Source organism: Perognathus longimembris, chromosome 13 (genome assembly GCF_023159225.1).
Source record: "Perognathus longimembris pacificus isolate PPM17 chromosome 13, ASM2315922v1, whole genome shotgun sequence".
NCBI classification, from domain to species: Eukaryota; Metazoa; Chordata; class Mammalia; order Rodentia; family Heteromyidae; genus Perognathus; species Perognathus longimembris.
In genome coordinates, this window is record NC_063173.1 from 51,716,859 (window position 1) to 51,741,087 (window position 24,229).

Consider the following 24,229-nt stretch of genomic DNA (forward strand, 5'->3'; position numbering starts at 1 on the left):
CCTTAGTGTCCATTAAATAGGTACTTGTCTTCTTGTTATTGAGGTTTCTGAGTTCCACACAAAGTTTTTATTTGAATACTTAATCAGATGGATTTCATTCAAACAGGTTACTTCCAATTTGTTCTTAGGTTTTGTGTGTGTATGTGTGTGTGTGTGTGTGTGTGTGCTCGCGAGCACACGCGCACTCACAAGTCATGTGGATTGAACTCAGGATATAGGCATTGTCCCTGACCTTCTTTTTGCTCAAGGCTAGCACTCTACCACTCATGCCACGTGCCATTTCACTTTTTTATCTGAGTAGTTTGTTGGAGATAAGAGTGGCACAGACTTTCCTGCCCTGGCTGATTTCAAACCACCGTCCTCAGCTCTCGGCCTCATGAGTAGTTAGGATTATAGGCATGAGCCAACAGCAGCCAGCTTTGTTCTTCATATTTTGAATAATCTCATTTTCCTATTTGTAATGCTGCTGCCTTTCTTTCATAGTCTAGCATTTGTAAGACCACTATTGTAATGCATGCCCAATAAGTTTTCTTCTAGTAGTTGCATACTTTTCTCCCTTTAATTTTTAATTTGGCTAACGTTTATTTTGTATGGAGAGAGATTTCATCGAATTTCATTTCTGTGTATCTAGTATTCCAAGACCATTTGGTGAAATATCATTATTTTCCTGATGTATGATTACAATACATTTGCCCCAAATCTGTTAACTGTAAGTGGGTGGCTTTACTTCTGCCTTTCCTGCTCCTCTATTGTGTGCATCATTTTTTTTTTTTTTTTTTTTTTGGCCAGTCCTGGGGCTTGGACTCTGGGCCTGAGCACTGTCCCTGGCTTCTTTTTGCTCAAGGCTAGCACTCTGCCACTTGAGCCACAGCGCCACTTCTGGCCATTTTCTGTATATGTGGTGCTGGGGAATCGAACCCAGGGCCTCATGTATATGAGGCAGGCACTCTTTGCCACTAGGCCATATCCCCAGCCCATGTGCATCATTTTTTATGCTAATGCTATGTGGTTTCTGTCACTATAACTTGTAGTATGGAAATGTCAACTACTGACCAGTAAAAGAAAGTGTGGGAAAATTAATTCAAAGTTGAAGTTGATTTCAGCACAGATCTTAATTTGACTATTTCTATCTTCTGTTGGGACTGATTACTTCTCACAGATGTTTTGGGCTTGATTGCAATTTAACCTGCAACATGCATTTCGAAGTTTTAATTTAATTATTTATTTTCTGAAATTTTAGTAATTACATTTCACTCTGTATTCAAACCCAGCAAAGAAGAGGTGTTGAAAGACTATTTTCACAATGCGCATTTACCTATCATTCAGTTTCCCCCTTTTGCAAATAACAGATGAATAATTTTCACCTTTTTCTCTTGGTTAATTGCTTTCTTTAGAACTTTCACATCTAGGAACCCCTGAGGTGCTCGAGACTTCACATTCACTAGGGAGCCTGAGCAGGAATAAATCGCTTGTCTCCTTGCCATGGATGAGGTTCTCCTTTGCTTGTGCTGGTAAGTGTTGCAAATGAACACTGTGGGCCTGGGTAAGAACACTGCAGAGTTTGTAGACTCAGTAGGCTTGGCTGCAGATGGGATCTGCCAGTAACTGATTTGGGCACAGCTTGGAATTTCTTTTTTCTGTTTATGAAACGGTAGTTTCATCTATCCAGAGAGAGACCTTACTACGGCATAGCTGTATGATTGTTTACTATGTGTTCCACTTCAGATTGGTCGTCCACACAATCATTGCCACTAATCAACTTAGAGGATATAGATGTGAAAAGATTAAATGAAATGTTCCATGTGGAATAGTCAGTACCATGCTTGACTCGAAGTGAGTTTTTCAGAATCTAAAATTACTCTCATGATGTCGTGACAAGAATAGCATACTAGACATATAATGTATTAATATTCAGAATGAATCCAGGAGTTCTCAACTTTTCCCACAGTCTACTCTTCAAATGTTTATGGACTGTGCTAAAAACATGTTCTTGTTTTGTATTAGTGTTTAATGTGAAGTAAGGAATCAGCATAAATCTCTCACAATAGCACAATCCAACATATATGTATGAAACTGTGCTACACTTGTCAGCAATTGAAGAATAGATACAGAATTTCTAGAGAAGAGCAAAAATTTAAAGTAAGTGGCAGGGCAAATGACAGGACAAATGCAGCAGTGGTACTCAATAGACACTATGTTGAAAACGCACTATAAACTCTGTGGACAGCAATCCAAGGGGAAATCTGGAAGAAAGTAAAAGAAAGGGAGACATTGTCCAGAAACAAATGTACTCTTTACATGATATATGTAATGGTAACCCCTCTATACATCACCTTTATAATGACAGATACTAATGGTATGGTAATCCTTCTGGGTGTCACTGGTATAATAATAATAAAGTATTTGATTTGAATTTCAGGTTGTTCCATATGGCTCCATACATGAAATTTTTAAAAATTCAAAAAAATTTTAAGTGACATAAATGATACATTAGAAAATGACCAGTGCTTTACTCAAAATATTGTGGCTATAGTATAAAAATTCAAATAAGTTCAATCTTGCATCCTACAGATCTGTAATTAAGTGGAATGTATTTTAATATGATAGCACGTTTATTGTTTTTATCACCACAATGATTCACGCAGAATTCTCCTTCTCTCTCTTCCAAAGGGAGAGTCCCTATAGCAATGGAGAAGAGAAATCACACAGTAACAGAATTTATCCTTTTGGGATTCACAAGAGATCCCGTGATGCAAAAGGTACTGTTTGGGCTCTTCCTAGTTGTCTACGCCTTGTCTGTGGTAGGAAATTGCACCCTCATCTTCCTGATCTGCAATGACTCCAGGCTCCACACACCCATGTATTTCTTCATTGGGAATCTGTCTTTTCTGGATCTCTGGCTGTCCACAGTCTACACCCCAAAGATCCTGGTCACCTGCATCTCTGAAGACAAGAGCATCTCCTTTGCAGGCTGTGTGGCTCAGTTCTTCTTTTCTGCTGCCCTGGGCTACACTGAGTGTTACCTGCTGGCTGCCATGGCTTATGACCGCTATATGGCCATCTCAAAGCCACTGCTTTATGCCCAGGCCATGTCCATTAAACTGTGTGCATTCTTGGTAGCAGCCTCCTATCTGGGTGGCTTCATTAACTCTTCCGTCATCACCAAGAAAACCTTCACCTTTGACTTCTGCAGTGACAACGTCATTGACGATTTTTTCTGTGACTTGATTCCCCTGGTAAAGCTGGCTTGTGGTGGGATGGAGGGCTACCAGGCTCTGATGTATTTCCTCCTAACCTCCAATGTCATGACCCCCATTGTGCTCATCCTGGCCTCCTACCTGTTCATCATCGCCACCATCTTGAGGATCCGCTCCACGCAGGGCCGCCTCAAGGCCTTCTCCACCTGCTCCTCCCACCTCATCTCTGTCACCTTGTACTATGGCTCCATTCTCTACATCTACCTGCGCCCTCAGTCTAGCTATTCCTTGGATACAGACAAAATCGTTTCCACATTTTACACTGTGGTGTTCCCCATGTTGAATCCCATGATCTACAGCCTGAGGAATAAGGATGTGAAAGAGGCTTTGAATAAGCTCTTCAAATAAGTCGATCTCCATTGGAGAGATACATGATCATTTATCAGGTTACTAAATTTGAAGCAGAAGTGCTATTTGGTTTTGTCAAAATATAATATCTGTTTCAGTGTTTACCTTCAATATATGATAGTTCAATAAACCTTAAGAAAATATTCAAATACTTAAGGTACTATTACTGAATATACAATATAAGGATTTGATTTTTGAAATTCATGTTTGTCTAGATTGAAAGCAAAGCTCTTAGACAAGTCCCCTTTGACTTTAAGAAGTTTTCACTATCATTAGCAAAAGTTTTGTTGCTATGTGTACAATGAAAACTGGATAGTTACTTCCATTACTAATAAACATGTTGAGTTCATTTTAATAATTTATTGATTAAAAGCTATGATAATTATCATTTTCCTTTAGTGTTATCTTAATCATTTTAAATGCAATTTTTTCATTCTAAGACATTTTCACTGTGATCTTTAAAGGCAACCAAAATTTTCTTGGCACCAATTGTTCCCAACTGGCACAATCTTTTTAATCTATATGGTATTTAGGTAAGTTTTTCCTTAATGAGAAGTGGTAAGAATTTTGTAGATATGATATTATTGATTACTTAAATAATGGTCAATAAAAATTCTGCTACTTCTGTGTCCAAATTGTGGTTTGCTTACAAAATATGCACAATTATAATGAAAATCATTATTACATCAAAGTAATATTATAGCAAAGGAATATAAAAATAACATGTAAGCTGCAGAGAATATTTTAGAGACAGAATATATATTTAGAAAGTAAAAGGTGTCATATGGTGTATTTAATTTTGATGAAATTTTCAATATCAAACCAAATTCTACCTTTATTTGTTAGCAATGCATAAATATGGTTTACTTTTAATGGTGTTTTTAGTCAAGAATGAAAATTGAAAAAATGAAACAAAATCAACATGCTGACAGCTAAAAGTGGATAACCTTAATGTAAACTAGTTTCATTTTTAAAAAAAAAATATTGTCAATGTGATGTGCAGTAGGGTACATTTACATACATAAGGTAGTGACTATATTTCCTGTGAAACTTGTTACCTCCTCCCTCATTTTTCTCCTATCTTCCCTCCTCCCCAACCTCCCTCCCCCAGTTGTACAGTTAGTTTACAGTGTATTGCCTTTTATGTATTGCTGTTGCATTGGTTCGCCTTTTACCCTTTGTTTCACAATTGTAATGTTTCCCTTCCCTTTCCTAATTTAGACAAATATATATATATATATATATATATATATGTATGTATTACAATCAAATCAAAAGCAAAATCAAATACAGTGACAACAGGGGCTAAACCATAGGGAAGGTAAATCAAAGAAAAAAGAAATGATTTCACATAGTATGTTAAAAATAACAAGAGCAATGATAACCACTTTTTTCCATACCTTCGAGTTCATTATGTGTCATCTTATGTGAGCATATGTACATAACTATTGAGCTTGACTCTACCATCACCTATAAATAGTATCACCATGTTGCTAGTTAAAAAATTAACTATAGCTGATAATGAACTTAGGAAAATGTTAAAAATAAAATATACTTAAACATATGACACTGATTCTTTAGAATACTTTTCAGAATATGTTAAGTGCATAATAATTAAGCTCTTTTATGTAAAATAGGTAATTTTCCACCTGAAATATATGATGAATCATTCAGAAGAATCTTCCATATTAATTCAAAATGGTACCACAAACTCTTAAGGAAATTTGCTTCCTTACATGATAAGGTTTAAGGTTTTTGGACAATATGGTTTCCAAATATCTCTTTAAACATATAATTTTGGTGAACTGATATTTTTAAATCAATTTTATTGAGACCTGGTCTTTCTATAATTTATTGGGTATATGATGACCATTGAATTTACACATATACAGAATATACTGTTAGCAGGTATATTAAAATACGTTTTTATGGCTTCAGTTGTTCATGCTTGTCTTACTCAGGAGGTCAAGACCTGAATATCAGTTTGAAGCCAGATCAGACATAAAATACTTGTCCTCAAAGAATCTGCAAAATTCCAGACTACAGAAATGTCTCAAGTGGTCAAATGCCAGCTGAGCAAGAATGAGTTTATGATTTCAAATCTCAATACTAAAAAAGAGAGGCAATACCCAGGCTGCACTGGGTATTGCATATATATTTATCTGAATCAGGGAAGGGAAGGGGAACATCAAAATAGTGAAAGAAAGGACAAAGGTCAAACCAATGCAACAGTGAGAGTCACAAGACAATATGTTGGAAATTAATTGTACAAATCGGTGGAGGTGAATAAGGGGAGAAAAGGTGAGATAAAAATGAGGGAAGCAGGGCTGGGGATATAGCCTAGTGGCAAGAGGGCCTGCCTCAGATACACGAGGCCCTAGGTTCGATTCCCCAGCACCACATATACAGAAAATGGCCAGAAGCGGCGCTGTGGCTCAAGTGGCAGAGTGGTAGCCTTGAGTGGGAAGAAGCCAGGGACAGTGCTCAGGCCCTGAGTCCAAGGCCCAGGACTGGCCAAAAAAAAAAAAAAAATGAGGAGGCAGTAACAAGAATGACAAGAAATGTACATACTACCTTATATATGTAACTGTAACACCTCTGCACATCACCTTGACAATAAAATTGAGTTTAAAAAAATAGGCAAAACCCAATATGATTTTAAGATTTACTTCTGCAATACAACTCTTGTTTTAAGCGTTCTGCTAAAAATGAAGTTTAGTGTTTGTGTTGATCTCTATGATTCTGAAAAAGAAAAACATCATACAAATAGTTATATGCATTAATATAGATGCAGACATACACATATGGATATTGATGGTGGATTCTGGCAATTCCAAATTTGCATGGTGACTAGAAATAGCTCATTGTTTCTATGCCATGATGGTGAAATTTTCCAACTGGAGAAAATTTCCCTGCTAAATGAAGACTGTACTATCTTCTTGAGCTATAAATCATAAAAACATTTTTTGCTTTCAGTAGTAAATAATTATACAATTGTTAATAAAAGCAAAGCAAAATAGGAATGAACATATTGAAGGCAATGATAAAAAGCCCTTTATCCATCCACTTTTTTTTATTTTTATTGTCAAACTGACGTACAGAGAGGTTACAGTTCCCATCCACTTTTTATTCACATACAACATTTCAATGTCTATGATTACTGTGTCCAGTCATGTAAATAAAATAAACATTAATTAATTGGAGGAATTTCATACTCATAGAAGAAATTACCTGGAAGCTACAGAAGATAATGCTTTTCTGAGGATTATTTTAAGATACCTTTATCAACAAGATTGTATTTGGTTAGTATATCTTCCTTGGAATTACATTGCTCAACCACTAATTTGCTTTCTATAAGCTAAAGAGGCCATGTCATTGCTTATTTATTGATTTTTAACAATCGAAGTGCTGGTCTGATTGTCAGAGTTTTAATATATGCATGTTTGTCTATTCCGTTAGTGATGATAATTCTCCACTTCGGATAACCTGGAGTTCATTATAACACACAGCCTTGGGAAGCTCTGCCTTTCACAGTGCACTGAATGAGCCCAGGTCCCTCTCCTCTTTCAATGCTGTGTCAGGACATGGCTACCTTGTTCTGCCAGGAAGGGAAGAGACTGCATGGATGATTTCATATGGAGGTCATATGGTCACCTCAATTTCATTCACCTGCTTTCATTGAGTGTCTTTCCACTGCTTTCATAAACAGTTACTGTGCATCTCATGTGAGAAATCCCAGCATCTTGCCTGAATGAATCTTGATGAACTTCTCAGCATACTCCCAAAGGGAACTAATTCTATGTGGAATTTCCCATGCTCCACTCATTAACCTTAGCAAGGAACCTGGAGTTTCCTCATTTGACCCCACAGATCTATGTGCTTTGTCAAGGATGTCTGTCTTTTATGGATCTTTCTAATGCGTTTTTCAGGTGTTCAGCTATTTGAGCCAATTATTATGTTATCACACATATTTTTTGGGCACAGTTACAGAAGAAAGATGCATGGATCAAAATGAAGTAGTTTTCATGCCTATCTCTTTAAACATATTGAAGACGGTGACCAACAGTTAATATTTATGTTGATTTATGAGAAACAATGTGTTATCTTAATACACATATAGAAAACACATCAATAAAATCAGACTGGTTAACATTCTTCTCTCCTTACATTCACGGTCTCTCTTTTAGAAATTCCCAAGGCATTTAATATGATATCATGAACTGTCATCACCCATTTGTGTTGCAGGACATTGTAGCTCATTACTTCTGTTTAGCAATGCCCTGACACCCAAGGCCCAACCTTCCACTATCTTCTCTCTCACCTCCCTCAGCTACAAGGAATCATATTTCTACATTTTACACTGCATTTTCATTTACATGTAAGAGAAAACAGAGGACTTGTCTTATGTGATCTGATTTCATTTAACACAATATCCCCTAGTTAAGGTATAATGAGATGTTTACTGAAAAACAGTTCTATCATTAAAGCAAACTAATACAAATGTACAAAAATGGGCTGGGAATATGGCCTAGTGGCAAAAGTGCTTGCCTCGTATACATGAGGCCCTGGGTTCGATTCCTCAGCACCACATATACAGAAAATGTCCAGAAGGGGTGCTGTGGCTCAAGTGGCAGGGTGCTAGCCTTGAGCAAAAAAGAAGCCAGGGACAGTGCTCAGGCCCTGAGTTCACGGCCCAGGACTGGCCAAAAAAAAAAAAGAACAAAAATTTCTCAGGGCCCAGAACAGCACTGGACCCAAGAAATGCTTTCCAAAAAAAATTAGAATAAAACCACACAACATTATGATTATAGGTATATGGGTGTTTTTATAATTTAATTTTATTGTCAAGGTGATATACATACAGAGGGATTATAGTGGCATACATAAGGTAGTGAATACATTTCTTGTCAGACATGTTACCAGGTCCCTCATTTTTATCCCACCTTCCTTCCCCCACCCCCTCACCCCGAGTTGTACAGTTAATTTCCAACATATTGTCCTGTTAATATTGCTGTTGTACTAATTCACCCTTTATCCTTCGTCTCACCATTTTGATATTTTTGATATGGAAATAAATTAGCCAAGAAGGATTTTTGTACATTTATATTAGTTTGCTTTAATGATAGAAATGTAATCTAAAGTATAGAATACTAGTTCTCCTGGATAATAGCATGAAGATTTTTAAAAAGCAGAATCAGGATTCATTTTTATAGGAGCAGATATACTTGTGGAATCCCAATTATGTTTTAGTTGGCTCCCTCCATTAAGATTGTTCCCATATTTTGTTCTGTTTTATATATATATAAATGTGATTAGGAGGGGATATAATATTACATGAGTTAGAGTCAGAACTCCTTATCAAGCACTAATAGAGTTCTGTATGAGAACAAAGAAATAAGGAATCTTTTAATTCAAAGAGGGGACATAAACACAGGTCAAAGGAAATATCAGAAATTTTGGAACAAATACAAAGGCTAAAGTGGTTATGCCCATTTGTCCTCATTTTTAACATGTAAGTGCCTAATGAAATTGAGTTCATCTTCATAATATCTATATTCATTAAAAACAATAGCTCTAAGTTCTGAGCAGCAACGTCTTTACTTTTAAAATATATAACTTACAATTATTAAATTGGTAGAGGCAAACAGTTCTGATAGGTGAAAACACTTAATTACTGGGATATTTACCCACTGGTTCATTCATTTCATTGTGATCCATTTGATGCTGGAACATATATTTGTCCATTTGATTTATATTGTGAAAACTCAGGTATTATAGTTGAGTATTCACTTTCCATGCTCTTCACTTCATCCCTATAAATCCCTACAAACAAATCATTTATTATGAATTTAGAATGATTTTGTTCCTTTGTTTCTTAATTTGAACAACTCTTAAAGCACATTTCCTATTATCAAGCTAATAATAAAGGTACATGATTTACAAAATGATATTTTATAAGTTCAATTATAGCACATGAAGAAATTTGAAAACATACATGTATATAAAATTTTTAGCAAATTTCCATCAATCTTCCTATTTCATAGGTCTTATGTAATAAACATCACAAAACTCGAGTCTAACTAGCTGTGGAAAACCTGCTCAATTATTTGTTCTCTTTCTAATATCTCCCAAAGATAAATTTTAAAACTCTATTACCAAGAATCAAAGTACCACATTGTAGATGCAATAATCTAGCTGTAAAAGGCTTAGGTCACAATAGCATAAGAACCACAATGAAATGGAGGTTTGCTAGCATTTTCTTCATCTTACCTTGTCAAATTACTTCAAACACATGAATGCACACAATTTGCAAACCATAATCAAAGCCTACATGGTAACCTTCATGATTGTGGTTGTACCGTTCTTGTTGCTTTCCTCAAGGCCTCTTTGACGTCCTTGTTTCTCAGGCTGTAGATGAGAGGGTTGAGCAATGGGTTGATGATGGTGTAGAAGAGGGCAGCCACTTTGTCTCTCTCCAGGGAGTAGTTAGAACTAGGCCTGGAATACATGAAGAGCAAAGATCCAAAGAAGAGTGTGACTGAGACTAAGTGGGAAGCACAAGTGGAAAAAGCCTTGCGCCTTCCTGAGGCTGAGCGGATCCTCAGGATAGCCAGCAGGATGTTGAAATAAGAAATGAGGATGGCAAGAAGACAGGAGAGGACAGTGAAGCCCACCATACTGGAAAGGATTTTCCCATAGACTCTAGTGTCTGTACAAGATTTTTTTATCAGGGGCAGCACATCACAGAAAAAGTAATCAATGACATTCTCACCACAGAAACTCAACCGGAAGGTGTTGGCAGTGTGGGCGATGGCATTCAAAACACCTCCTAGGTAAGAGCCAGAAATAAGTCTCATACAAACAGAAGCAGACATGGTAGCTGAATAAAGCAATGGATTGCAAATGGCCACATAGCGATCATATGACATGGAGGACAGCAGATAGCACTCCGTGTAGGCTGCCACACAGGAGAAGAAGAACTGAGCCCCACACCCAGCCAAGGAGATGCGCTTGTCTTCTGAGACACAATTGACCAATATTTTAGGAGTATACACAGATGTATACCAGAAATCCAAGAAGGAGAGACCTCCGATAAAAAAGTACATGGGGGTATGCAGCCGGGAATCAATCCGGATTAGGATAACCAGGGTCATGTTCCCGGACAGGGTTAACAAGTAGATAATTAGAAATATTCCAAACAGAATCCACTGCCAGTGAGGATCTGTGGAGAAGCCCAGGAGGATGAACTCTGTCAGGATGGTGCGATTTTCCACCTCCATGTCCACAGAAAGTCTGATTCAGAGCATCATGGGGAAACACAAGTTAATAATGTTTGCATTGTTAAAGTAAAGAATAAATCCATAAAATCAACAATTATTGAGAGATTTATGTATTATTTGTTTAAATAGAAGACTATAATATTGACTGTGGGACTTTAGTCTGTGGATTCAGAATATCAGGAATCTGAGATCTAAACTAGAGATTTTTGTATGGGTACCAAGCAGTAAAGTCTTCAGATCTTAAAAGGCTTAAAAAGCATAAGGTTGAGCAACTACAGTAAAAATTAGATCACGTATTCTCTCTTTCAAATTTCACTGGTGCTACTTAAGCAACAATATGTAGGGTCTACCATAATTCTCAGATTGAATTTCAAATCATAGATGAACAACAGACAGACAGATAATCAAATGCAATCCGATTTATGATGGAGGAAGGACATGTACAGGGGTGAGGGCACCAAAGCAGCTGTGCATATTGAACACAGTGATTATCCGAGAAGGGCCGGAACAGCCTCTAGCTGCTTTTTTAATTTGTAGGATACAATTACAGAGAAGCCAAATTGACTCACTGAATCTCAATCTGAGTGCTTACCTTTGGTGAGAAAGGCCAGTTCCCTAATCTCTGGTTCCCCTCTGTCATGCTCTGGTTGAACTTGATATATGCATTTCCTTAATAGTCTCGTGAGATTCCACCCAGACCACACAGTGCAGGAACATGTGCCTCACTCTCCAAAGACTCATTAGACATAATTCATCTTGGATTTGGGGATAATACGTAAATTAGGAATTGGTAAAATAGTTACTCTTTTTTTTTACCATATTCTAATTAATACTGTTTTCAAGCTATGTACCAGTGGCTCTTGGCTATAATCCTAGTGACTCAGAAAGCTGAAAACTGAGAATTACTGTTTGAAGCCAGCCCGGGGAAGTAAAATCTCTGAGACGCTTATCTCTAATTAACCAGCATAAATGTGGATCTGTGCTTCAAGTAACAGAGTGTCAACTCTGAGGGGAAAAAGCTCAAGGACAGTGCCCAAGGCCTGCGTTGAAGCCATAGAACAGGTACCCCCACAACTACCAAAAAGAGTCATTTGCCCATAAACATTGAGTTGTTATATCTTTTTCACTCTGGTTGTTGTGTGTGTGTGTGTGTGTGTGTGTGTGTGTGTGATTATTTTTATTTTTTAATTTAATTTTATTGTAAAGGTGATGTACAGAAGAGTTATAGTTACATAAGTATGGTAATGAGCATATTCTTTTTGATCAGTGTTATCCTGTCTCTTCTTTTCTCCTACTTTCCTTCCCTCCGTCTCTCCTCCCCCAAGTTATAAAGTTCATTTCCAACATAGTGTCTAGTGAGTTATCACAGTTGGATTGGTTCACACACAGTTGGATTTGTCCCACCATCTCTGTGATCCCCCTTCCCTTCCCCAAATCAGATAAACTTACATAAAAGACAAACAGTACTGAAATGAGATTATTTTTAGAAAGAATACTGGAACACACTTGTTTTTTTTTCTTTTTAAAATTATCTTTAAGTAGTTGTATGAAAGGTTGCCATTTAACAGCCTATGAATATATCTTGATCAATATTAACCCTTTCAACATCCTCTCTCTCCCATCCCTCCTCTATTCACTCCTACCCTCACTCCTCTTAGTTTTGTAGGAAATACATTAGATTGTTGGTGTGAAGGTAAGTTGCAAAACCTAATGAGCCTAGTCCTGGTCTCTAATCAAATACTTTAAGCCTTCATGTCACTCTTACTCAGAAACTCACTCCCTCATTGGTGGACACAACTAGGTAACGCATCTTTTATCTTGCTGCCAATTCACTACAGATGCTCTGTGTTTTAATTCCTCTGACAAATGTTGGTTACTGACAAACCTGCTATTTATTCTTCCTGGGGATCCCAATATTACCTATCTGTGGAGAGTTTGGTTTTAGTGTTTGAAGGGAACTTCTATGCAATGTTTTGGGGAAATCCTTAAGTACACATTCATAAGAATGGAACATTTCTAGACCCATTGCTAGTATTGTTCCAACCGAAAAATATTTTAATTACTAAAAAGAAATCCTTAGAATTCATTTTCAGTACCCAGTAGGTTTATTCTTTTATTCAATACCATTTACAAAAGTGCAAGTAAAGGAGTATTAGTAAAGTTTACACATGAAGACCTGATAGCTCAGGGACATATGATTGTCATTGTTGAAATGAGCACATTTACAAAATTCATGATACTCAGAAAGAAGTCGAATCCTTATAGACACTAACCACTTGTATTTGCTCTTGTTTTCTCAGGTTTCTTGTTCCCTGCTGTGACTTTTCTGCATGTCGATTATTTTTTGTTTGTTTAATGTGCTTTTTAATCCACATTTCCAAACTTCCCTTGAGTAGCCGTCTGTAATGGATCTAGACTTCGGGCTGTGAGAGCCTGAAGAGTTTTCTCAGGGCTTCTTTCACATCTTTGTTCCTCAGACTGTAGATCATGGGGTTCAACATGGAGAACAACACAATGGAAAAGATAGAAAATTTCTTGTCCCTCTCGAGGGAGTAGCTGGAACTTGGCCGAGAGTAGATGTAGAGAATGGAACCATAGTACAGGTGACAGAGACGAGGTGGGAGAAGCAGGTGGAAAAGGCCTTGAGGCGGCCCTGGGTGGAGCGGATCCTCAAGATGGCGGCGATGATGAAGAGGTAGGAGGCTAGGATGAGCAGAGCAGGGGTAATGACATTGGAGGCCAGGAGAAAGTAGAGAACAGACTGATAACTGTCCTTCACACTGCATGCCAGCTTGACCAGAGGTGGGACATCACAGAGAAAGTCATGGATCAGATTGCCAGCACAAAAATCCAATGTGAATGTGTTGCTGGTTAAGATTATCCCATTGATTAACCCGCCTGTGGAATATAGACCCAAACAGATGCACAGTCTCCTTGACATGACCTGAGCATAGAGCAAGGGATTGGAAATGGCCACATAGCGGTCATAAGCCATGACAGCCAACAGGAAACTCAGTGTAGCCCAGGCCTGCAGAGAAATAGAACTGAAACGTGCAGCCAGCAAAGGAGATGCTCTTGTCTTCTGCAGGTTAAGAGGATATCTGGACTGTAGACTGTAGATAAGCAGAGGTCTAGAAAAGACAGGTTTCCAATGAAGAAATACATGGGTGTGTGCAGCCGGGAGTCATTGCAGATCAGCACGATGAGGGTGGTGTTTCCCAGCAAGGTTGCGGAGTACGCTCCGAGGAAGAGGACGAAGAGGACTAGCTACATGGCAGGTCGGTTGTGAAGCCCAGAAGGATGAACTCGGTCTCTGTGTGGTTGCCTCTCTCCATGGCTTACAGATGTCAGATCTGCAAATGGAGAAGCATTTTATTTTCTCCGTCATGAAATTATTCTATATGTTAAGCTTCAGAGATTTGAACAACATTAATCAGAAATCTTGTTTACCTTGAGCAGGTGGTGAGAGTTTTCTGAGTTCAGAATATTTAGCATAATAAGTTGGAAAAAAAGTCATTGGAGTGGCTGCTCTTTTTAATATGTATGTATATATAACTATACAATTAATTTTTAATCTCCAGGTGCTCTTTTATTGGTATGTATTTATATTTTAGGGTATTGTGGTTTGAATTGTTTGAATTTGCTGTGTGCCTGCTTTACCACTTGAACTACACTCCAAATTGTTTTCTGGTTTAGTATATGTTGTTCTTGTTATTATTACTATTATTATTTTTCATATTTTTCCTTTATTATCAAAGTGAAGTACAGAGGGGTTCCAGTTTTATATGTAAGGCAGTGAGTACATTTCTATTACTATTATTATCATTATTATTACTTCGAATAAGGTCACATGTGCTTTTTCCCAGGGTCATCCTTGGAATGCCTACATCTTTTACATACATCTTCTGCTTAGCAAGAATTATAGGTGCCAAATTTAGTTAAGCTGTGTTCTTTCTATCTCTTTACTCAGGCTTCAAACCTTGTGATCTCTGCCTGCCAAGTAGATGGGATTGCAGGTGTGAGCCCTTATACAAAGCCTGAGCCACCAAGCAAAGCTCCCAGACATTCTTTAGACACTGAGATGCAGGGATGAATTTGATAGGGTTGCCTCCCATTGAATGGAGCCTGAATTTTACAAAGAAGAACCTAATGAAAACAAAACAATAAAGACACATGCCTATAGTTTCTTAATGTTCCAAACTATCAAGGAAAGAAAACTGGGTAACAGGATAACAATAAACCAAAAGTTCTCTTACTTTAGATGTAGAAATAAAACAAAGCAAACAAACGAAGTTCCTTTTCCCATTTCCCAGCCAGAACATTTGTAAGGATTTTGAGAACTCAGATTGTCTCTGTAGTTTAGGAGTCGATAGCCCCCTCTTATTCCCCAATTATAGAAGGTACCATCTTCTTTGGTACTTGGTATATATGTCTTATGTAAATCAGGGTGAAATCTGAATTGAGATCAAGACATTAACCTATTTTTAGTGATGCATAAAAGAAAGTGATGTCGCTACCATCCTTGGGTTCTAAAAGAATGGAACTAAAGGGCTGGGGATATGGCCTAGTGGCAAGAGTGCTTGCCTCTTATACATGAGGCCCTGGGTTCGATTCCTCAGCACCACATATACAGAAAATGGCCAGAAGTGGTGCTGTGGCTCAAGTGGCAGAGTGCTAGCCTTGAGCAAAAAAGAAGCCAGGGACAATGCTCAGGCCCTGAGTTCACGGCCTAGGACTGGCCAAAAAAAAAAAGAATGGAACTAAAAATGTTTCCAAATCTCTATAATAAGCCACAATTCAAATCCCTAAAAAGAATATTTCAAATAGCCATGGTGTTTGACAAGAGCTCTGGATTTTATTAAAATGTTGTAAATTTTTATTAAAATGTGAAATGTTTTTCACTTTTGAGCAAGTCATCTTTGGGCTTACACTTACATTTCTAGCTACAAAGGAGGCTTAAATACAGAGGCTCATGGCTGAAGGCTAGCCTAGCCAGAAAAGCCCATGAGGCTTCATTTACACAATGATCATCAAAAAGTTAAGATGGGAGGCATATCTCAAAATGTACAGTAACATTCAAGAAAACAAGGTGAGTGAGTGAGAGGCCCTCAGTTCAAACCCAGGTACTACCAAAAAAAAAATCTTCATTTTAAAACTACTATATTAGTCTTTCCTTTATAGTCTCATGATGGAATTTATAGTTAATTCAACAGCAAACAGATATGCAGATAATTGCAAACATTCATAAGTCAAATGTAAAACTGACTAAGTGCCTCTTGATGAAATTATCACATGATCATTGCAAATGCAGGATTAGTTGTTAAAAAGAAATGTGCATGGCAATAGGTAAAAGTTGGTTTGCTTAGTGAAATACATGTAGTGAAGTAGATAATTCTTATAGAATTTTCAATGTGGGCAATAGAGACTTAAATAAGAAGGCTGGCATTTATACTGGTGCTAAGGTTCTATAGCCAAGGTGAAAGATAATGGACACACTTTCCAACAGAACAAACAACAATCCTTCTTCAACTTTAAATTCATATTTAAGTTGAGGCATCTGAAAATATTGCAAAATGTAGGTTTTCTTTGTACAGTGCAGTGGATTTCATACACAAATAAATATACAGATCTTTTTCAAGGCATAAAGGTCCATAAAGACTCTAGACGTAGGGGTGGAGAATACTTTTCTTTTCCTTTTGTATAAGATGGTCCCTCAAACACAAGATATTTTCATTTTGGTTCTACTATAGCCAGTGGGACCCCCAACATTTGGGCAATGAAAAATTCAGCCACAGGGTAAAAGATAGGAACTCTATGCTACAAAACTAGTCCACTGCTTTAAATTTTACTTTACTTCCTAGATTCCTCTAGGATTCTTGTACAGAAATAGCAAGTCCATTTAGAGAAACATTTAGAGGTCCAGTGATTTTTAATTATATAAATCTCTATTTACTTCTACCACTGAACCACTAGGGTCTAACATATAAAATTTTGCTATGATGTTACCTCAGAAAGAAGTGGGATTTTTGTCCAATTTCCTGTATGACTTTGTCCCCAAATCCTAGATCTGTCATGCTCCAAAACAAATGCAGGACAATTATTTACTGAAGGAGTGATTAAATGGACAGCCTTGATTTGGTAAATGTAAAGAGTTGCTAGACTGATTGCAAGAAATAAATAAAATTTTCTGGTAAGAGAAAATAAAGTAACTTACCTAACAAATTTTCTGAAACAGCAGGATATCCCTGGAATTCAAATATGCCTATCCCAGAATCTTTGATAGAAGCTGCTGGATTCCCAGGGCTTTAGGTTGCTAAAACCCTCTGGAGATTTCATAGTTTGAAGAGGAACAGAACAATTAAACAGTTGTGTGCTAACAAGTTAGGTATTATTGAACAAGATGAAGAAACATTTTTGGAGACTATATATCCATGGTGAGAAAAAGCAATCACAATTTTCAAATTCATTGTATTCTGAGTTGTGTAGATAGGTGATAAACAGATTGATAGATATACAGATGTATCAATAAATATTACATATATACTAAATATATAAGTATATCTATATAAATGTGCTTATCTATCTATATCTGTTAACATATCGTTATAAAGTTATTGAACAGTTACATATAGTTTATGTAACTATAGTGTAAGTATGAATTTTATATAAGTAAAATAAATGCTCCAAATGTTCTGTCATTTCTTTTGTGTTTTTTTAATATATTTTGTTGTCATTGTAGAGGCACTTGGATTTCCTGTTTTTCTCTCATATTTTGGCAATCATCTGACCTTCTAAATCCATCCTGCCTTTATTTAGCCTCTTTGTTCCTGCACACTCACCTATGTTTAACGATATCTCCTGGCCCATTTTCTCTGTCTGTTTAATGAGTTTATCTAGTGGTTTTCAAACTCAGGAAGAGAATGTGGGTGGGTTTCACTTGTCTTGTTATTTGTACTCATGGAATAGACCAACAAGACTGTCACTTATTTCCTGGACAAGAAGACAGCACAAAATTACTTCTAGCATTTGCTTTCTCTTTATATAAGTTTAATCCCATCTACTAATGCTCACCAAAAGGAAGAAGGAATTCTGAAGGGATAAATGATTCTGAGTTCTAGAGTAAGAAAGTTGTGTAACAGGTCTGAAACTTGATAGCTCTAGAGATGTGGAGACTTGTACAAACATGAGTGTATGGATACCCACATAAGGAAGGTGTTGATGTAGCAGTTCAGTGTATTTTTAAAGGGAATAATTAATTCTCATTTATAATTGCAATAAATTAAATTAACTCTTACCAAGGCATCTACTTCATTTTAGAATTATGTGAAGGAAATGGTCATAAAATCATACAAAGGTTTTTACTAGCATTTTAAATGTTTACCTGTTGATCTGTATATATGACATAACAACACATAAATTCAAATAAGTAAATATACATGTATATTTTGTTGCCAGTCCTGGGGCTTGAACCCAGGGCCTGAGCTTTGACTCTGGCTCAAGGTTAGCACTCTACCACTTGAGCCACAGTGCCACTTCCATCTTTTTCTGTTTAGGTAGTGCTGAGGAATCAAACCCAGGGCTTTCTTTATGCATGCTAGGCAAGCACTCTACTGCTAAGCCACATTCCCAGCCCCATATCAATATTTTTATATAAGGAATTAATAATAAATTAAATGCTGTGTTTTTCAAAAGATTTCCAGAAAAATAAAACTCTCTTCCAAGCACAGGCAAGAACAAATGTGTCGATGACCTAGGGGTTTGGCGTGCCTGATGAAGGGAAAGAAGACAGACTTAAGTGTTTGTGGTAGGAAGACTCAAACTTGGCTCTCTTCATTGATTCATAAGAACCCAGGCCTAAAGGGTGGGAAGGAGGGAAGGAAAGGAAAAGAGATTTCATGTGGATTCATGGGGGTGATGTGACTGGAATTAACCATCCTGTTCATCCATGATGAATGTGGCCTACTATGCCCCTGTTGGAAAAGAGCTTGGGGAATTTTAACTCTGACCTAAGCCTTTTCTTTTTTTCAATGTCTATCCATCCTGGCAAAATAACTTCATGGAATTCTTACAAATTGATATTTTGTTTTAGGAATCAGTTTGGAAATGATGCCAACTGATGTAGAAGAATTGGAGGAAGCTAAAGATATTCAGCTCCTTGACTATGGAAATGTTTAAAGCTACATACTTACCACAATTCAGATGGCAATAGATAATGGAAGGTATAGATGATGCTTATTATAGATAGATGGATACATAGATAAATGATGCAGAGATGAGAGATGGAAATAAATAAATATATGCCCAATCCATGTATATATTTATTTGAAATCAGTAAAATATCAGTAGATAATAAAATTATCAGTAGATAATATAAAGAAAGTGTGATAAATGAATCATTGGAATAACACTCCTTGAATTAAATTGTTCTGTATTTTAGCAAATGAAATACAGCCAACTTATCAATGTACCGGTTGGGTTTAATTGCCTTGCTTAGAATTCCCTAAGCTTCACAACTGTGAGAATGTACTCTTGGTGATTAAATAATTGTTATAAAAAAAGCTGCTAGAAGTATCTCCTTTGGATCTTTGGATACTGAATTGAGGTGTTTGCTGCAATTTGGTAAGTAGGATTATACAAATCCTCTCCACGCCAAAGAAATTTTGTTCTGTTCTTGTGATGATTCAATAGATGTTTGCATTGTTATGTGAAAGACACTACAAATATTTCTTTTCCTATAAATTCCTCCTTAGTTCTACATTAGTTTATAAAACTCTGGAGAACAAAAAGAGTCATAAATTCCCCTTTTATTTATGGTGGCAAATAATAGCTTATGTGAAAAGAATGAGAAGAATAAATACATATTGATTCTACAAATGGAAGAAAAGCCCTTGAGAAGCATTGATTAAAAAAACTTGCATTTCAAGAGTTCTAGAGACTAAAAAAATTTAAATATTTCTATGCCTATGACCAAAACTAATCCTAAAACCTTTAAAATTCTTATAAGTTGTTTTTTGTAAAGGTAGAAGTATACAATGCACATTTTAAAACAAGATCAAACAATGGCTTACTATAACTAGTGAGTTTCTATTGCCTCTTGTTGATACTGGCCAGCAGAAAACATCTATATGAAAATAAGAACCTGTAATCTAAAGTCATTCATTAAAGCCTAATAATACCAGATGAAAATAGCAAAGACCAAAGGGTCTATTTTTCAGTTTTTGTACCCTTTGCATAAAACTAACATCCAAATGCTTTATGATTATATGACACTAGTCACAAACACGAGGTGAAATGTCCAATAATAGACTCCTTTAGAATCTTTACAAATGATCCTAAATCTAAGAAACAATAACGCACATTATATTCCAGATAAGAAAATTATCAAGGGATCAAGTCACTTTGTAAAGGTGACCAAATAAAAAGCGTTAGAATTCTACCCAAATCTGTCTGACTCTAAACCTCATTCAACTTCTAGTCAGCTTGCAAACTTTGCACTTCTGTTTTCCATATTTTAAAGTGTAAATAATTATGGTAGAGTGACATGTCATCGAGTCTTCAGCAACATAAAGTTATTTTCTAGCAGTTCTCAAGACTGGATGGTCAGGATCCATATGCCAGCATGATTAGGATCTAATGAGGGCTCCTAACCTGGGATCCAAACTTGGATTCTGAGAGAAAGAAAGGGGGAAATGTGAGGTGGAGAGGGAGAGAAGAAAGGAAGGAGAGAGAGACAGAGATAGAAACAAAGAGACAGAAATAGAAATTGATTTGTCACTTGGTATTTGTGAGGGTGGTGTGACTGAAAAGAATTATCTTCTTTGTGCAGAGAAGAATATAGTCTCCAATGCCCTTTTGAGAAGAGATTGGGGATTAGAACTCTGACCTAAACCTCCTATGCTTTCCAGTTCCTGTCCATACTGGCAAATTACTTTGTACAGGTTTGACAGATTGATCTCTTGGAGGAGAGAACAGTGTGGAAATCAATGTCGCGAGGTAGAGGAAATAGAAGATACCCAGTAACCTACAGAAATACTTAAACCTATGTGCTGACCATTGCTTAAGTGTGTATTTGTGTAGAGGACCACATTACCACATGGAGAAACAACCAGTTCGGTGTACAAAATGAAGTACAAAAGAGCTACACACCTTCATGAGGTCTATGTGAGAAAAATGGATTAGGAAGAGTACCATTTGTTTGCAAATATTTGATTCTCTAACTAAAAGATACTTTTCTATGTCATCCTAGGAACTTAGTTCTATCTCTTTTTCCTTATTTCCATACAGATTGTCTAGAAAACAATAGTTCTAGACAGATATGTAGCTTGGGGGACAGTTGAGCTGTGAGAGTTTGGCTTGAAACATATCTGTCTCAAGTTTAATGGTGGCTTTTTTAAAAAAATGTTTGTAGTATTATTATAAAGGTGATGCACAGAGGGGTTATACTCACATAAGTTAGGTAGACAGTACATTTCTTTCTGGACCATGTCACTCCTTCCTGGCTCTCTCCCAGATTGTGTGGCTTCCAACAAGATACACAAAACTATCTCAATCTCTCAGTGAGTTCATATGTAAAAATGGAAATACACATATCTATGACATTCATTTATTTTTAAATTTCAATAAGCTGATACTTTCAAAGTACATGGAATGGCACATACAAGTTTCTCAATAAATTTATTATCATCAGTAATGGAGAAAGTTAAAGAAATACTTTTCAAAGTATATAGTATCTTTGTTAAATTGTCTCAAAAGACAAATTTCAAATTTATTACTGTAATAAATTCCCTTCTAAAATGAAAAGTTTGATATTGGGTCTGCTTGCTTTAAAATTTGTCTGTATGATCTTAAGAATAAGCTAAGTCCACCTCTACAGTGATATAGATAGATACTCATAGATCATGCTTCTCTGAAATGACTTTAGTATATGAAAAGTCATGAATTATATACTCGGATTACCTTCAGTTCATCACTTACAAGGATTTACTTACAAAGTTTTGTCAGCCAAAGAAATAAATCATTTCAGATCACTATAAAACAGAAACTGAGAAATCCTATAAACTTGGAGAATTGAATAGACATTCTCTTTTTATTGTCAAAGTCATGTACAGAGGAATTCGTTTCATATGTAAACCAGTGAGTACATTTCTTATCCAACAGGTTACCTCCTCCCTCATTTTCTTCCACCTTTCCTCCTCCCAATTCCCACCACACCCCCATGTCCAGTTGTACAGTTGGTTTACACATATTGTCTCATTAGTATTGCTGTTGCATTGGTTTGCTTTTTACCCTTTGTCACTACATTTGATGTTCCCCTTCCCTTCCCTAGTTCCAATAAAAGTAGATACAATACCTGGCTATCAAAATCAGTTACAGTGATAAAAAGTATACATTTATAAAATTGCATACATAATATATAATCAGATTAAATATAAAAGAATCATAAATACTTTTAATCAATCTCTTTTTTAATTGAGCTACATTTTTCAAAAGAAGAAAACAAACACTGCACACAAGTACATTTTGTAAGATGTATTCATTGGACCTGTTCTGATTGATTGAGCACAGTGACCTTACATGAACTCTCATGTCGCTCCTCTCAGGTGAGATTCACCACAATCATGGAGCTGTACAATGCCACAGTGACAGAGTTCATCATGTTGGGCTTCACAACAGACCCTGTGAAGCAGAGGGTCCTGTTTGGGCTGTTCCTTGTCGTGTATGCATTAACCATGGCAGGAAATTTCACCCTCATTGTGCTGATCTGCAATGACCCCAGGCTCCACACACCCATGTATTTCTTCATTGGGAATCTCTCCTTTCTGGATCTTGGGCTGTCTTCCGTCTATACACCAGAGATCCTCATCACCTGCATCTCTGAAGACAAGAGCATCTCCTTTGCTGGCTGTGTGGCTCAGTTCTTCTTCTCCGCTGCCCTGGGCTACATGGAGTGTTACCTGCTGGCTGCCATGGCTTATGACCGCTATGTGGCCATCTCAAAGCCCCTGCTGTATTCTCAGGCCATGCCTCTCAAGCTATGTGTGTTCTTTGTAGCAGCCTCCTACCTTGGTGGGTTTGTTAACTCTGTCATCATCACCAAAGACACATTCTCCTTGCATTTCTGTAGTGATAATGTAATTGATGACTTTTTCTGTGACATCCCACCCTTGGTGAAGCTGGCTTGTGGCAAGAAAGACAGCTACCAAGCTGTCTTGTTCTTCCTCCTGCTGTCCAACGTCATTAGCCCCATCGTGTTCATCCTGGCCTCCTACCTGTTCATCATCGCCACCATCGCGAGGATGCGCTCTAAGCAGGGCCGCCTCAAGGCCTTCTCCACCTGCTCCTCCCACCTGACCTCTGTGACCTTGTACTATGGCTCCATCCTCTACATCTATGCTCGTCCTCGGTCTAGGTATTCTTTGGATAGGGATAAAATTGTGTCTATATTTTACACCGTGGTATTTCCCATGTTGAATCCAGCGATCTACAGTCTAAGGAATAAAGATGTGAAAGAGGCTCTGAATAAACTCTTAAAGTAAATCGCAATTATTTCTTTCTAAAGTGGGACACCATTTATTATTAAGCATTGCAGGCAGAGATGCAACTGAGTTGTACCATAATAATGGAATTCATAGTCTTTAAACATTTCCAACATACTCTTGTGTGTTTAAAATGCCTAAGATCACTTAGGTATTACCTAAATACTTAAGATAATTTTGAAGAGAAAATTTGACCGTGAGTTTTATCCATTTAATTAAATTGCATATTATTCTAAATTTGAAACAAATACACAAATTACTTCAGGTATCTTCTTTTGATCCTTCCCAGAGTAACAAAAGGCCTCACTACATATATTTTTCTCCTGGTTGGCTTTTTCACTCAAGACTGCTGCTAAACATGCTGAATTAAAAGTTTTGATATTCTCCCAATATTAAATAACAAACTGACTTTCTATTTCTGTAATAATTTTTGCAAACATTTATGTGTACAACACTAATATGTTAGCATTAATACACCAAATCTTCACCTATCTTTATGTCCTGCCTATGTTTCTCTACTTTAAAAAATGCAGTAAACTATGAACAATTGAAGAGACAACAATTACTCTGTCTTGACCAATAAAGGAAATAGTAAATAACACTACAAACTATATAGGTATACAAGTTACAATAAATAATTGTACCTAAATACCACCTTTATTTTAAAAAGGAATATATAACTTATTTTCTCTATCTTTGGTAAATTCTTCAGTGTAAATTTTATAAAGGTCATATTTGAAATTTGTAATTCATTCTTTCATAAATTTCTCATTACTTCAATGCTTAATTTTCAAAAACAGTTTTAGCT

The 24,229-nt window shown here is 36.7% G+C and overlaps 3 protein-coding genes and 1 pseudogene across 3 annotated transcripts; 2 read left to right on the top strand and 2 right to left on the bottom strand.

The window, feature by feature from the left end:
- The first annotated feature begins 2,687 nt into the window (after positions 1–2,687).
- LOC125361967 (olfactory receptor 1013-like) lies at positions 2,688–3,605 on the top strand. The gene has a single exon (XM_048360616.1). It carries the CDS (start codon positions 2,688–2,690, stop codon positions 3,603–3,605), a length of 918 nt encoding a protein of 305 aa, XP_048216573.1.
- A 6,341-nt stretch (positions 3,606–9,946) lies between these two features.
- On the bottom strand, positions 9,947–10,888 carry LOC125362177 (olfactory receptor 9G4-like). The gene has a single exon (XM_048360879.1). It carries the CDS (start codon positions 10,883–10,885, stop codon positions 9,947–9,949), a length of 939 nt encoding a protein of 312 aa, XP_048216836.1. The 5' UTR covers positions 10,886–10,888.
- Positions 10,889–13,296: 2,408 nt separating this feature from the next.
- LOC125362075 lies at positions 13,297–14,220 on the bottom strand (annotated as a pseudogene).
- Positions 14,221–22,497: 8,277 nt separating this feature from the next.
- On the top strand, positions 22,498–23,421 carry LOC125361992 (olfactory receptor 1013-like). The gene has a single exon (XM_048360640.1). The coding sequence runs from the start codon at positions 22,504–22,506 to the stop codon at positions 23,419–23,421; it is 918 nt and encodes a 305-aa protein (XP_048216597.1). The 5' UTR covers positions 22,498–22,503.
- Positions 23,422–24,229: the final 808 nt, after the last annotated feature.